General features: G+C 32.8%; 1 protein-coding gene across 6 annotated transcripts in view; it reads right to left on the reverse strand.

Annotated features, from left to right (window-relative positions):
- Nucleotides 1–17,320, reverse strand: part of LOC128240378 (dipeptidyl peptidase 4-like) — a 372,769-nt gene that overhangs the window by 179,701 nt on the left and 175,748 nt on the right. Inside the window, exon 1 of one of the 6 annotated variants that reach the window (XM_052957008.1) lies at nucleotides 9,435–10,309. The exons of 4 other annotated variants lie outside the window; for them this stretch is intronic. In XM_052957008.1, coding sequence (XP_052812968.1) covers nucleotides 9,435–9,620 — 186 coding nt within the window. In that variant the 5' untranslated portion in view covers nucleotides 9,621–10,309. Of the gene's footprint in view, nucleotides 1–2,325; nucleotides 2,460–9,434; nucleotides 10,310–17,320 lie in introns of those variants that run through there. One more of the 6 variants, XM_052957013.1, reaches the window with a different exon arrangement.

The following is a 17,320-nucleotide window of genomic DNA, read 5'->3' on the forward strand; positions in this document are numbered from 1 at the left end:
ACATACGGTTGAGGGTATTCTAGTGGTTTAGGTGTTCGCCTCTCACGCAAGAATGAGTAACTGACCCTAAGCATATTTAAATCCATTATATTTTAATATGCTGTTGTATAGCCGTTGACCGATTTTTTAACATCGAGCAAGTGTATTAAGAACATATATACGATGCTCACGATTTGAAACAGACGTACTTTTCCCTATATTTTTCAAAATAAAATTTTGAAAGAATTTCCCGTCTTAGTGTAATTTCAAACTGCATAGCTTATTTATACAAAACTATATTAGCGTTAATCGATGCATCATTGACACGCATGAAAATGATTTTCGTTTTTCAGGCATTTAAGTATGTTGAGATATTGATGGTGAATCAAAAAAGCGGTCGGTTATTTATTTTCTCAATTTTAGAAAATTAGGTGCAGTAAAGACGACGAACGTATCATCAATAAGACGTGGCCTTAAAAGAACTAGACACCAGAGAATACAACTGTAAAAATAGAGAAGTTATTATAAACTTACAAACAATTGACATCGTGGTGAACAGCGCATTGAATCTTACTTACTGATGCATCACATCGCTTACGACACATGTTTCACAGTTTATACGCATTTTCCAATAAGGAATTTACTAGGGTTGTCTACCATGTAAATCCCAGTAAGTTAAGAGATCGAATATCCGGTAGCTGTAATGATAATAGTTTTAGTCACCATCGACAGTAATGGGTGATTGTGTACATGGTGCGCTTCAGAAAGGCTGTTTTAAAACATGATTAAATCATCCTTAGACATTAATGATTCAAATGACGTTGGGCTTATGACCCAGTTTCCCTTTTCTGCTAATGTAATTAATTGAGCGCAAGTCTTCATAATTATGGACGCTTGTAAACATGCTGCGTTATGGAATGGGTGTTTCCAAAGATGTTATTCAAAAATCCCAGACATTAATCATTCTGGTGACATAGTGGCCCTGATCAAGTGTTCCTGTTCGGCAAATATAATGAAATGAGTGCCCATCTTCAGGGACTTGAAAATAATGGACGCCTGTATACCTATTGCTTTACGGAATGGTTCTAGAATCGTGATATGTAAGTACAAAATTAGGCTCAGAGATTTTGCAAACTGACCAATTATTTAGGTACTACTGTTTTATATGATGGTATTATTGTTTATAAATGCAAATATCCAAAGTACTACAAGGGACGGTTTGCAAAATGACAATGAACTTTGACAAGTTGCCTGTAGAGGCAGATTAAAATATGTCCACAGGATTTGCAAAACACGCTAAATGGTTCATACATGATACAAAACCAATACAACCGGAATAGTATTGCGGTCAGACTCAGCAAAAATGATCACAGAGAATGGCTTTATTTAAAAAGTTGATATCAAAATTTCCGGATACACATGTTTTTGAACATTTCAACTCTTCTTGTCACAGAGTTGATGATTGTTCTTTCATGTATACTAACACAATTCAATACATTTGGCAAAACACATCAAAGGCATTTATGCGTTTCCGTTGAACACCAATTTCTTATTGTAAGAATTCTAAATATTTAACTTATGTAGTTTAAGTACACTATCATATATATGTTATTTCAACTTGTTTGATAGTTGCATTGTTTATACTTGATATATTGATATATCACGCCTCCAACATAAATGACGCAACGCCATTGGTCCAGGACTGGTCAAGTGGTGACCCCATATTTTTCCATGTTGGTTCACCAAATTTATATCCTTCCAAAATGGCGTCAATTTTTCGATTCCCATGACTAAATGAAACACTTAAACATGTAAACAGGTTGTCGACGTGATATATACGTTACGAGGTTAGTAGGTGACCCGAGATGGGATATACGAGGCGCAGGTGACCATATTCGGGTGAGAGCGAATATGGTTTCCTTTGCCCCGTATATCCCATATTAGGTCACCTACTAACCCCGTAACTAATGATATCTAGCATTAACTTGCATATTATCAGAACTATTCTTTCTTTATTGATGCCATATATTGCGCTATAATTGATTAGTAATACTTTGAATTTATGTTGTGTATGTCAAGTGATATTGACCTAATTTCCTGTTCATCAGGTTATTTCCTGTTCATAAGGTCATTTCCTGTATTGCATACAACCTGATAAAGGTTAAAATGGCTAAAACATTTAAAGAATAATGTTTAAGTACTAATTCTGTTATAATTATTGATATGTAAATTCTGAGAATTAAAGACGTATTCCTGAAACTAACGGGACCTGCTATCCACACATTTACAAGAAAACTGTTTCAAAATGCATACATTATATCAAGATTATAATTGTTTCAACATTACCTCAAGGTCAACCAATTCCTTCGTATGTTTATTTCGTATTTCCACAAAGGTAGGCTGCCTTTGTTTTCGTTGCATAATTCCGCCTTCCGTACGTCTTTTTTTATCCGGAAAAGGAATTTTCTTTGTAATCACTTCATGCTTTTGAAGGCGTTTGTGGAACTTTGCTGTTTCTTTGAATTTTCCCATAGTGCATGTGTGATGTATTATATGTATTGTATGAACAAATGTCCAACAAAAATAAATTATTAAGTCAATCCTGTGTTATGAGCACTGTATTAAGATCTCACAAAATCATAATCTCAGTTCTTTTCCATTTAACAGGAAATGAATGCTTACGCCGCTATTAAATCACTGTTGAGGTTCTTACCCCCTACATTTTTGTATTACGGAAATTATGATGTGACGCCAATAACATTGTATGAAAACAGGGTAAGCAGCTGCTATTGTTTACTATTCTACGAGTGAATATCTTTAAAATGTTCTTACACTCATCTGGCAAAACGTAATTACCAATGGTAACAGTAAACGAAAAATTGAAATATCCCTTCAATTAAGTTTCTGCCTTAAAACACTTCTAGCTTTAATTTTGTTTTTTATGTCACAAAAGCAGGCATTGAAGCACAATATTCAATTTGCATATTTAATCCTTTAGTATGCCTAACATGTTTATGTAAAGTTCGACAAATCATAACAGTGGCTTGATGTATAAACACAAATGTTAGGCAAGTATTCGTCTTGTTACAATCACTTTCCACTCAAAGATCTGACACTTTTACAGTTTCGTATATTTCTGTCACTTTGCAAACTGATTTTCATTCACAAAGAGCAAACACCTTTTTACGAGAGATTCACTTACAGCCAATGTCTTCATATAACAAGTTCGCACCAAATCCACATCTAGAACTACCACCAGACACTTTCAATTGATACTTTTCCTTTGCGTAGAAGTTATCATTTTCGAATCTACTAATAAAACAAAGCTTCCCGATTACTTACGCTCGTCTTATTACCACAGGTGAACGTTTCGTGTTAAATCGTCTCATATGTGTTCTGCTCTCACAGTTATAAACACCTATATTATTATGTTTCAAAGGTTTCGTTTGTGGTTCTATCATATTATTTTATTACAGAAAAGGTAATTAATCACGGTGTTGATTGCAAATCATAACCTTAGTTATTAATAATACACTAAGTTGTTTGTTAAGAGTTGTCCAACAACAATGCTGTCGATCCGAGTTGTTTTGCTCAGAAAGTGTATAGCAAAAATCGACCGAAATATAATGATGTAGCTCTGTAATATAGGCCGCAACACATTTCAATTTTTGCACTTAACAGTAACATTTGAAATAACTATCGTTCAGAGTCTATGTCGTCAAAAATTCAAAATAATATTGCATTATATCACGTAAATGCTTACAAATAGTAGATTATGCCGACATATGATAGCGAAGGTTTTTAATTCCAAAGGTAATAGTTTGCATTTAATTCTGCACTATTTCCAGAAAAATGATATATTTCCATGTAATAATTCACCAAAACAACAACCCTCCTTTAAGTGACAAGCAAGCAGTTTTTTTCTGAATTATTTATTGCAAAACTGTCGCGATTTCCCATCATGACGACGGGTTTAGCAGTAATTACACTCAATTAACTGCTTCTGGACAATACTCCACCAAAGAAAATACCTTTCACAGGGTAATAAACGTGAACAGTCGAATGAAGTAGGACTCTTTGAGTAATGTTGAAGCCAATTGCCAAAGAATGGTTGTTTTTATTCAATTAGAGAAGTATTTCTTGGTTTTGGATTGGTGTATAAATAATTTCCTTGTCATTAATGAGCACTGCGTCCTTTTATCAATTGTGAAACTTGCAAATGACACGGATGTTAGCGGACAATAAATGCAAAATTGATTGAAGAAGCTGTATCGTAGCAAACATTCGGAAGAGAATGCCGATCTTGCAAAGCTATATCGCCAGAAAGCATGCACTTATTTTTAATTGATATTGCTATTGTATCCATTTATATACAGTACTAATATATATTATCGCAAGAAAATGAGGTAAATTTAATTTGTGATGAATCAAGGCGCATGAAACCCGAATGTGTACGGAAAAAAACGACGTAAACGACGTCCTCAAGTTTTGTTCAGAATATCTTAACAAATAACATTCTTTATGAATGTGATTAAAATATCGAGACACACGCTTATCTATCGTGTTTTCTAAACATGGTTCGTGTAGTATACCTATGCGTACAAAACTCCTTCGCAACCTGTCTTGCACGTAGATACATTTTATTAATCGTGTTTTGTTACAATACGTATACAAAAATCGTAGATAATGATATCCACATAAAAGATATATACCACCGAAGCACGTTACATATTGTCTTCATTACCTAGACAAATTTTGGTATGCTCTTCTATACATGTTATGTCGATATTGGTTGGAAGCTAGGTATAATTGATCACAACCTAAGGCCTAACGACACTTGTGCTGTGATAACTGTTACAGACAGAACATGTCAGGTGTGAGTGTGTGGTCTTGTCCCGGTGTTTGTACGTTTGTGTCTCATATTCACATATTTTTTTCTCATATTTCGTGCCACTTACAGAGTTTATGTTAATTGTCAACGTACATATTTATTGAAGGAAAACATTTAAAAGGTCATTATTTATCCATATCACTAGAAAACTCTCGTCCTCAATAAGATAATTATAGAAAAGCAAAAATGTAATTTTGTTTTTAAAAATGGTATTACTGGAGCAAAGATGACACAAGCTAATGTCTGGGTATAACTATTTGTATGTATATTCAAATGACTTCTCTGAGCATTTTTGACATTTCTTACCACCAATAAGATAAACAATGCATTTATCGCAATAACAAACATGCCACACAACCGAAAGAATAGTCTTTATTCAGCGCGCACAACGTCACTACGAAATTCGCATATTACGTGACTTTCATTATGCCATATTCTATATTGCTTTATTTACTTATGACTTTCATATTTTAACAAAAAAGTAATTGGTTAAAATAGATTTGTTCTATTCAACTGAAGTAGGTCATAGTTGTGTAAGCACATTATGTTTTTCTCATATTAATATAAAATTTAAAGATACTTTACCATAGAAAATGCAAGGTTCAAAACCCAATTATCCTGACCAATAAACACTGCCGTTTTGAGCCTTTGAGACTCGGGGACAGAAAACTGATTTGTAAGATGTTCTACAATATCCATAATATAAGTAGTCTAGATAAATAAATGTTTGCCTGATTGTAGAAAAAATATTTGTAGCAGGTACAAGAGTTTTGACCATATTTTCTCAAGGAATAGCAACTAACAATTTTGTTTTTCAGACAAAGACTGTAGGCCTCAGTGAAAATTGGCCCAGAGATCCTTGCGCACCTTAAGATTAACTCAGTTGTGTACCTTTTGGGACAATTGATAACCTTTGACCAAACCAACTTAACTATTTCCTGCGAGAGGGCGAATGTGTCTCTTGACTCAAATTATGCTGCTTAAATAAATAACAACAAATATTAATCAATTAATATAAACATCTATTTATTTGGATTGAAAATTGAGGAGACACATCCTAACGTTTTCAATATACTTCACAGGAAATGACCTTCACTAATATGTTACATCACTCGGGTAACAAACATTGTACCAATCACATCAGAGTCGTCATTTGATGTAAAGATATGTGAGCATCTCCACCGTTACCAACTCATTATACAGGCTTCAAATGTGTTGTAAAGGGTTTTGCCCATATTTGGTCTGCCCAAAGAATGTATAGCTAGTACAAGTCTCATAAGGTGCATGGCGTATTCAATGCATATTGTATCACCATATGGTAATAAAAAGTGTACTTTGACATATACCATTTGCGAATATAATAATTTTCTGGAATAATTCCAGCAGAAAATATCTGTTTTACGATGTCGACGATATGGTGTTTCGACCATTTTATTCTAATTTGTTCATAAAAGGCACTACAATAGGGCTAAAGCAGCTGTGTCTGTATTCATATTGGTTTTTACATTTCTTATGATATTTCGTCTGGTTATACAAGACTTACAACAGCTTATTGTGGTGTTTTGGGACAAATTGAACTGAAGCGTGCACAATAAAGGCAAGCACAAAGACATATGTGAAACTATTTTGAGCTTTCTAAATGTTAATTGACAACATATTGGTTCGATGTATTTGATGAAATGAAATTGCAATCTTACTCGTGACATATGCACATATGAGCGAATCGGGATAAAATTTGTTGATTTCAGTGTTGGATCGTCTTTTTTTCAGGAGTGTCATATATTCATATTTTCCATGACAACGAGTTGTTTTCGTCTGTAATTCGTTTTGTATGAAAGCAAAGGTTTGACCATTTAGCATCAGGTTGAAAAACAGGATTACCATTTTTCTAAAGAACATTTAGTTGTTTTTTGCCGAACATATCGTTATTTAAACTTATGCAACTTTTCAAAATTTCATACTTTTTTGCCAACAATTTCTTGTTTTTGATAAGGGTTTTCAAAATCTTAATTTTCTTGCAACACAAAACGACCTGAACATTGAACTGCTTTGCTACAAATACATCAATTTTCACCAGAGCGTTTACATATAGAATGAGAAATTCTCTTATAATTCATAGTCAGATCTCCTTGTGTGTGAGACTACGATTTATTTAACTAAATTAAAACTATGTTCAGCTGTTTATTCATACCATGTCATTTTATACCAGTTAATTTCTGTTCTCTGCAAATGAATTGAGTACCGAGGTTGCCGACCATGTGTTTTTGTATCTTTTAACAAGAGAATGAAATATTTGCATGATATCGTCGTTCATGGTTGTTATATTCATAAAGCAATTGCGTTTGTATCATTGAAACAAACTATTGACACATATTTATATTAAGTAGACTCATACACTCAATGGTCAATTTTGAAATGTTTTAAGAGGTAGTGGAAATGTCATGTATAAATTGATACAGAACTGAAAAAAAATCAAATGTTGACTATATAACGCGGTAGTTATAAAATTGTAGCACCCGTTTCCCGGTTTGATAAATTTTATAACCGATCATGTCATACCATAGAAATTTAAATGGCTCGCCAGAGGATCGGCATTGAAACACAAATAGCAACTTGATCCAGTGTCTGAACTGTTTGTTTTATTGACCCACGGACTTTATAACCAATTACTTGGAGTGTGTGTTCTTTCTATCATTTAAGTTATACCTTTAAAATAACTTAGGTGTGAGTGGTCTAGTGGTTTTGGTGTCCGCCTCTCACCATATAATGTTTACCTGAGCCTAAGCATATTTAAATTCATAGTATTTTAATACATATGGCCGTTGAAAGAAATAAATTGGAGAGAGCAGACGGATTATACATATATACAATGCTCTCATTGCCCTTTTAAACAAACGTACATGTCTCCATGCATTTCAAAATAAAAGGTTGAATGAATTCCCTGTCGTCTTGGAAATTACAATTGTTTTGTTGTGATTTGATGCAACAATGACACACATGGAAATATTTTTTAGGCATTTCAGTATGTTAGACATGCCTATTATTCGGACTGTTATTGTGTCGACCTATTTGTTGAAACAAAGAAACGGGAGGTTATTTGTTTATGCAATTTAAGAAAATTAGGTGCAGCAAATCCTTCGACCGTATCATTAATATGATGTGACCTTACGAACCAATATCTCAGTCCTGTAACTGCAATGACACTAATGTAAGACACTATCGAAAATGATGGACGCTCCTGTACATGCTGCGTTAAGGGAAGGGTGTTTTAAACATGAACATATCAACTTTAGATATTAATGATTCAAAAGTCGTTGTGCTTCTGACCCAGTTTCTTCTTCAGCTAATGTAATGAATTGAGTGCCAGTCTTCATTAAAATGGAAGTTTGTTTACATGCTACGATATGGAATTGGTCTTTCCAAACATATTATTCAAAAATACCAAAAGTTAATTATTTTGAAATCATCGTGCTCCTAATCAAGTGTCCCTGCTCTGCAAATATAATGGATTGAGTGTCCGTCTTCAGGGACTTGAAAAAAATGGACTCTTGTATACATGTTACTAGACTGAATGGTTCTGTTAACATTACATGTTATTACAAAATTAGTTTCAATGACGGGATATTTTACAACACACTGAGCAATGATTTATGTATTACGGTTTGATATGATGGTAATATTGTTGATTATATTATAATGGAAATATACAAAGTACTGCAGAGGACGGTTTGCAAAATGACAAAGAACTTTGTCAAATTGTCTCTAGAGGCAGATTTAAATATGTCCACAGGATTTGCAAGATACGTTAAACAATATGTAAAACATGATACAAAACCAGTACAACCCGAATAGTATAGTGGTCTGACTCAGCATAAATGATCCCAGAGAATGGATTTATTCAAAACATATTAAAAATTTTCGGATACATGTACAAATGTTTCTGAATAGTTCAACTCTTCTGGCCAGAGAGTTGACGATTGTTCTTTCATGTATAGTAACAAAATTAAATATAATTGGCAAAGCCTATCAAAGGAGACTTAATGGTTGTGTATTCGTGGTTCACCAATTTTGTATGAACTCTAACTGTTCTTCTAATGTAGTTTGAGAAAATATATGTATACCTTTATTCAACTTGTTTGAGTGTAAAATAGTTAATGCTGGAGGTAATGGTATGAATACTATTAAATTGCATACTTTTTATAACCCTTAATATATTTTCTTTATTGGTTGCATATGTTGTGCTATTACATATTTTTTATACTTTAAATTTATGCTGTGTAAGTCATGTGATATTGACATAATTTCCTGTTTATCAGGTTATTTCATGTACATGACGTCATTTCCTGTATTGCATACAACCTGATGAAGTTAAACATGGCCAGAACATTCTAAGAATAATGTTGAAGTAGTAATTCTGTTATAATTATTGATATTTAAATCTTGTGTAATAAGACGTATTCCTGAAACAATAATCGGGACTTGTTATGCACATTTACAAAAAAAACTGTTTTTCAAAGTACATACACTATAATTTTTATCAATATTAAAATTGTTTCAACATTACCTCAAGGTCAACCAATTCCTTCGTATGTTTATTTCGTATTTCCACAAAAGTAGGCTGCCTTTGTTTTCGTTGCATAATTCCGCCTTCCGTACGTCTTTTTTTATCCGGAAAAGGAATTTTCTTTGTAATCACTTCATGCTTTTGAAGGCGTTTGTGGAACTTTGCTGTTTCTTTGAATTTTCCCATAGTGCATTGCAGCTAGTTGGTGTTTTGTTTAATATGTATTGTTTAAACAAATGTCCAACAAAAATAAATTATTAAGTCAATCCTTTGTTATGAGCACTGTATTAAGATCTCACAAAATCATAATCTCGGTTCTTTTCCATTTGACAGGAAATGAATGCTTTCGCAGCTATTAAATCACTGTTGAGCTTGTTAGCCCCTACATTTTTGTATTACGGAAATTATGATGCGACGCCAATAACATTGTAAGAAAACAGGGTAAGCAGCTGCTTTTGTTTACTATTATACGAGTGAGTATGCATAGTGTGTCACTTCTCGCGCTGTGTTGAGATCTTTATGTTCTAACGCTCTACTGATAAAACGTAATTACCAAAGGCAACTGTACACCGAAGAATAGAAGCATTCCTTTAATTAAGCTTCTGCCTTAAAACACTGCTAGCTTTAATCTTATTATTTATGTCACAAAAGCATGCATTGATGTTCAATATTCAATTTGTTTGTTTAATCCTTAGGTATACCTAACATGCTTATGTACAGTTCTACAAATCATAAGAATGGCTTCATGTATAAACACAAAAGTAAGTCCCGTCCTCGTCTGGTTACAATCACTTTCTTTTCAAAGATCTGACACTTTTGCATTTTTGCATATTCTTGTCACTTCACAAATTGATTTTCATCCGCAAAGAGCAAACACCTTTTTCCTAGAGATTCACTTACAGCCGATGTCAACATATAACACCAAATCCACATCTAAAACTACCAGCAAACAGTCTCAATTGACAATTTGTCCTGTACCTAGAAGTAACCATTTTCGAATCTACTAATAAAACAAAGCTTCCCGATTACTTACGCTCGTCTTATTACCACAGGTGAACGTTTCGTGTTTAATCGTCTCATATGTGTTCTGCTCTCACAGATATAAACACCAAAATTATTCTGTTACAAAGGTTTCGTTTGTGGTTCTATCATATGATTTTATTACAGGAAAGGTAATTAATAACGGTGTTGATTGCCAATAATAATCTTAGTAATTAATTATACACTAAAGTTCTTTGTAAACAGTTGTGCAACAACCATGCGTGCTATCCGAGGTGTTCTGCCAAGTAAGCGTATAACAACAATCGACACAAATATAACGCTGTAGCTCTGAAATTAGGGCCACAACAGATTTCAATTTTTGCACTTAACAGTTACATTCAAAATGACTGTCGTTCAGAGTCTATGTTGTCAAAATCTCAAATTAATATTGCATTATATCACGTAAATGCTTACAAATAGTAGATTATGCTGACATATGATAGCGAAAGGTTCTTATTCCAAAGGAAAAAAAGTTTGCATTTAATTCGGCACTATTTCGAGAAAAATGATACATTTCCATGTTATAATTCACTAAAATAACAACCCCTTCTTAAAGTGACAAGTCAGCAGTTTTTTTCTGAATTATTTATTGCAAAACTGTCGCGATTTCCCATCTCGACGACGGGTTTAGCAGTAATTACACTCAATTAACTGCTTCTGGACAATACTCCGTGCACCAAAGGAAATACCTTTCACCGTGTAATATATGTGAACAGTCGAATAAAGTAGGACTCTTTGAGTAATGTTGAAGCCAATTGCCAAAGAATGGGTGCTTTTATTCAATAGAGAAGTGTTTCCTGGTTTGGGATTGTTGTACAAATAATTTCCTTGTCATAAATGAGCACTGCGTCGTTTTATCAATTTTAAAACTTGCCAATGACACGGATCTTAGCGAACAATAAATGCAGAATTGATTGAAGAAACTGTATCGTAGCAAACATTTTGAAGAGAATGCCGATCTTGCAAAGTTATATTTTCTGAAAGCAACTTATATTCTATATACACTTTATTCGACTTTTGTCCTAAAAATTGGTCCTACATCGAAATAATTGTCATTTTTAAGGTATACATTTTTATTATAAACAGTTTTAATAGATATTATTGCAGGAATTATTTTTGATGAAGTATGCCGCATACAATCCCAAGTTGTACGGAAATAATAACGTATTATAACAAAACATAAAGTTATAGATTATCATAACAAATAACATTCTTTATAAAATGTCATTAAACTATTTAGGCACACGCTGATTTAAGCAATCAATCTATTTTGTTATCTAAACAAGCTTCAAGTCATATACCTATGCGTACAAAACTCCTTCACAACCTGTCTTGTACGTAGATGCATTTTATTAATCAGGTTTTGTAACAATACGACGCAAGTTACATATTGTCTTCATTACCTAGACATTGTTTGGTATGCTCTTCTAGACATGTAATGTCGATATTGGTTGGATGATAAATATAATAGATCACAACCTAAGGCCTAACTACACTTGTGCTGTGATAACTGTTACAGACAGAACATGTCAGGTGTGAGAGTGAAGGAATAGAGCGTATGGACTGGCCTGCCCGCTCTCCTGATTTTAATCCAATGGAGCATGTATGGGACATACTTCAACGACAGATCAGTGCCCGGCCAGCTCAACCCCAGATCCGGGAGGACCTAGCACAAGCGCTCATTGAGGAGTTGGCAAGAATTCCTCGTCCTGCAATCAGGAAACTGATTTGCAGCCTCAATTCTAGGTGTAGGGCTGTGATTGACGCTAGAGGTGGTCACACGTGATATTAACTTTACTTGGTGTGTGACTTTCAACATGTGACATTGCTGTTTGTAAAATTGCATGCCCCACCCACCGATATGCAAACGTTCAAATTTCAGTAGTGACCACACCTTTTGATCTCACATGTGTTTACCATTGTTATTCGCTATAAAGTTCTTTTACAATTGTTTACTACAGCTATCATGTAGTTCATATAATAAATTGTTTTGTTTGTAATAATTAAATTGATGAAATTATCGCCCTCTAATTGTGTGGTCCTAAAATCATTTTGAGGAGTATATATATAAGCGATGTAAAATTACTATTAACATTTTGAAATGAATGTATATATGATGTAATATTTTAAGCTGCAAAACTACCTTCTATTAATGTCGTGATTATATATCACTTGTCTCTTTGATTTTTAAGTATAGCTAACACAGTCATGTTTTTATCCTAAAACTTTGTATAAAGGTTAAAGAGTTTATTTATAATAAACATAAGAATACGCCGATGCTTATTATGGCATTAAATGCCCACAAAAGAGGTTGATGCCAAAATTATGTTTTTATTAATTTTAATGCATTATGTTGTTTAACTCTTTGAACTTAAATTATCAAATCAAAAACAGCATCTGAATTAGGTAGTATCGATATGTTGGCGCAATTGAGGGCTAATTTAGTTTTTTAACTGTACCTAAATCATATGCTTTTGCTTTTATCATTTAAGTCTAATTAAGTTTAACATGATAATGCATTTAAAATTAAAAACAAATATTTTGTGGCATCAGCCTGTTAAACATACATGTTTTAATTCATAGTAAATGGTCATCAAAATAATGTTGTATAAATACGAATTGTAACAATTCTAAGTTAAGGAAACAGTAAAATAAAACAATGGGAGTGTAACTTAAGTATACAAGTTAATCGGTAATTATCAAAGTTTTTCGTTTTGAGACTTTAATGAAGTCCCTTTAATTTTCCCCGAAACATATGTGCTAACAGGAATCGGGGCACCACCCGGCAACACTTACAATTATACATGACAAATATAACCAATCAGTGTATCAACACAGGAAGTGTGTCAAAGAAATATATAAAATATACATATATATTGCATCAGCAATACATCAATGCAATGGTACAATAAATATGGTGTAGTGTAGCCATATTCACGGGTTACTTCCCTTATCTTGAACATTTCTACTTCCGTAAAATTTACCATTTGTCATGCAAATATTTAAATGGAATACGCAGGAAGGATACTTGGATCTACTCCATCCATTAATATCTACTGAATATCTTTGTGAGTAATGACTTTAATTGTACTACGAAATGTATCAACATTGAACAGCTTACTATTGTCATAGGGAATGTACATTGTATCATTAGGACATTCAAATTTTTTGAAGCTATAATAAAAAACTTACAGAGTATCATAAATATGTTAGCAAAGATCAGATTTTGTGGCTATGCATTATTGTAAGTATTTAATTTGATTTTAATTCATTTTTTCTCTCTTTCAGGGATGTTTATCTTGATTCTTTTCGCATTGTTTTAGTTCTCAAAAACAAAAGCAATGGTGAAATTATCAAATTGACTTCATGGAGTATTGACACTTGTTATGCGTGTACAATATTTAAATATGCCACCTATTTTTTAAACACGGATACATCTGATAATCCTGTTGCCCCATTAAATTAACATTCATTTCTCTGTTTCCATATTAGCCATTTTGTTTCAAAGATAATTGTACTAGAACAATACAGTCATAGTTCAATTAAATACTTTTTTCATTGTTATATTGGAGTATCTGATACACTAAGTTGTTAATTTAGTCCCAAATTAGTTTAACAGCTGAACAATTACAAAAGAGATTAAATAATGTCTCGCTCTTTTCTTGAGACATATATTACATAACCCATATCTTGATACTTTCATAAGGGCAAGGCGATGCTCTGTGAAGATTATGTTTAATGAGAACTTCCATTAAAATTGCCGAGCACCTAAATATGCATTTATGCTATAAATATGGTTCCAATGGGTTTTTTTCCAATTTCAATTTGCATTGTTTAAACTCGCTTCCAATTTTATTTCGCTTGGGATTTCCTTACTTTGCCATTGAAGGTTAAATTGTTTAATAATAGATTAAATCTAAGTTTACTATTTTTAATGTCCTTATTTATTTTGTTTAGTATTTTGGGAGTATCCATATCAATTTTAGGTAAACATTCTGTGTTGATTCCACACCTCCATTTTAGTGTGTCGATAACTGTCTTTGGAATGCTCTTGTTTATCATTGTACATTCTGCTATCCAATTTTATTTGCTTTTTAATTTACCAAATAAATTTTCAGTAGATACATAATCACTTTTTGTTAAATCCCTTACATCTTTAATTCTTTTAATCCCGCTTTTACTAACATTTGCAATAAAAAGTGGCTTGCTTTTAAATTTCATTATGTGATTCCCAAATGATGGAGTGTTAAGGACTTCATCAGTAGTAGCTGTAAAAGTCTGTAAAAAAATATCCCAAGATTCCAAGTAATATTTTGGTATTTAATTTTTTATCAACATTTTTTTCTATTTCTGAGCATTTACAAATGAAAATATTTGTATTGAAGTTTTTATCTAATAGTTCAAGACAATACTTCCCTTTGTTGTTCCATTCCATTGTACTTCATTCTTTAAGTGAATAATTTAATATATCATTTTATTTGTAGTGCTTATTTATATTCAATTGTAATGCTACATAAATTTACTCCTCCATGAATTTTCCCCTCTTCAGAGTATCTCTGGCTAGCTTACCATTCCAAACGAAATTATTCATTATTTGTTCTAAGTGGTTCGAATTTTTTTGTGAAATACCTCTTATTTCTACTTCAAAGTTTATGGATGAGAAGATATATGTTTTGACGAGAAGTATAGTCCCTTGTAAAGTTAGCTCTCTTGACTTCCATACTTTTAAACACGATATTATCTTATTTAGTTTTTTACGCAAAATGTCATTATAATCTATATCATATTCATAACAAATCCCCAGTGATTTTATATATTTTTGGTGCAAGTTTGAAACTTTATATTTTAATCTTACCCATGTTTGTTATCCAATATCGCTTCAGAGTTTGAAAACAAAATACATATATCTTAAAAATGTTTTATTGAAATTAAGATAGAGTTTAAAATATTCACAGAAATGTATTATTGAAAACACATAAACAATGTTTTATATGAATGAATATATTAAAAAACATGAAGATTACTGTTTCTGCATTTAACAGTTTGAACTAAATAATGAAAACGTTGTATCAGAATAAAAACGGATTGAACCAAATTATGAAAATGTTTCATTAAAATATAAATATTGTTTAAACAAAATAATGTAAACAATAGAAAGTTTAAAGATGCATTTATGAGTGAAACTAAATTTCGCCTTTTGTAAGGCGTATTATATTAAACGAGATACACAGCGAACCAAGGCAAGAGGTGGAGTTATCGCATTGGAAGTGTAAGTGGAATGTAGTATAACCCTTCTTGGCAAGAACGTTAAACCCTTCTTTATCGCGATGCTGTACAACTATTTACCCATTTTAGAAAAACTAAAAGTGCAGGTCTTATGAACATCTATGAGACAATTTAGAATGAAGCAGAATGTTGTCGAATACCAAGCACGCCTGCTGGGCTTGTCACTGTAGATTTGGTTGAGTAACATTAACAATACAACTGACTAGTACTGTAGCCAGAGCACATACATATTCACTTATGTCTAGGGTCTGGGTTGATATATACTAATTTATTTTAGCTCGATTGTGGCGAAAGCTGACGGCATAAAGAATCACGCCCGAGTCCGTTTCCTGTGCATTAACTAGTACTGATGTTCAATCTGAGAGGCTATGTGAAGGTACCCCACAATCTCTTGGGTGAGAGGCCGACACCTATACCTATAACGTCACCATCGAGAGTAATGGGTGTTTGTGTACAGGCTGCGCAACAGAAAGGGTGTAAAAATAAAATATGAGCATATCATCCTTAGACATAAATGATTCAAACGGCGTTGGGCTTCTGACCCAGTTTCCCTCTTCTGCTAATGTAATGGATTGAGTGTCAGTCCTCATATAATAATGGACGCTTGTTCACATGCTGCGTTATGGTGTATCTAAACATACTATTAAAAAACAGACATTAATTATTTAGACGTCATAGTGGCCTTGATCAAGTGTCCCTGTTCTGCAAATATAATGGATTGAGTGTGCGTCTTCAGGGACTTGAAAATAATGGACGCTCGTATACATGTTACTTGACGGAATGATTCTGGAAACATGACATGTTGTTACAAAATAAGTTTCAAAGACAGGATGTTTTACAACAAACTGACCAATGATTTAGGTAATACTGTTTTAAATGATGGTAATATTGTTTATTCCATTATAAATGCAAATATCCATGGAAATACAGGGAACGGATTGCAAAATAACAATGAACTTCGTCAAGTTGCCTGTAGATGCAGATTTAAATATGTCCACCGGATTTGCAAAAGACGCTAAACAATATTTCAAAAAATATACAAAACCATTACAACCGGAATAGTATAGTGGTCAGACTTAAACTGATCCCGGAGAATGATTTATTAAAAAAAAATGATATCAAAATTTCCGAACACATGTACAAATGTTTCTAAACATTTCAACTCTTATGGCCACATAATTGTGGACGATTGTTCTTTCATGTCTACTTACTTAATTCAATATAATTGGCAAAGCCTATCAAAGGAGACTAAATGGCTGGGTATTCGCGGTACACCAATACCTTTTTGTATGAACTCTAACTATTCTACTAATGTAGTTTGAGTAAATGTTCATGTTTATATTATTTCAACTTGTTGATCATAAAATAGTTAAAACCTGAGGTAATGATATATCTAGCATTAAATTGCATATAATCCGTATTGTTCTTTCTTTATTGATGCCATGTGCCATGCTATATTGGATTTGTTATATTTTGAAGTTATGTTGTGTATGTAGGATGATATTGACGTAACGTCCTGTTCATCTGGTTATTTTCTGTTCATGACGTCATTTCTTGTA

Source organism: Mya arenaria, chromosome 7 (assembly GCF_026914265.1).
Source record: "Mya arenaria isolate MELC-2E11 chromosome 7, ASM2691426v1".
Lineage (NCBI taxonomy): Eukaryota > Metazoa > Mollusca > Bivalvia > Myida > Myidae > Mya > Mya arenaria.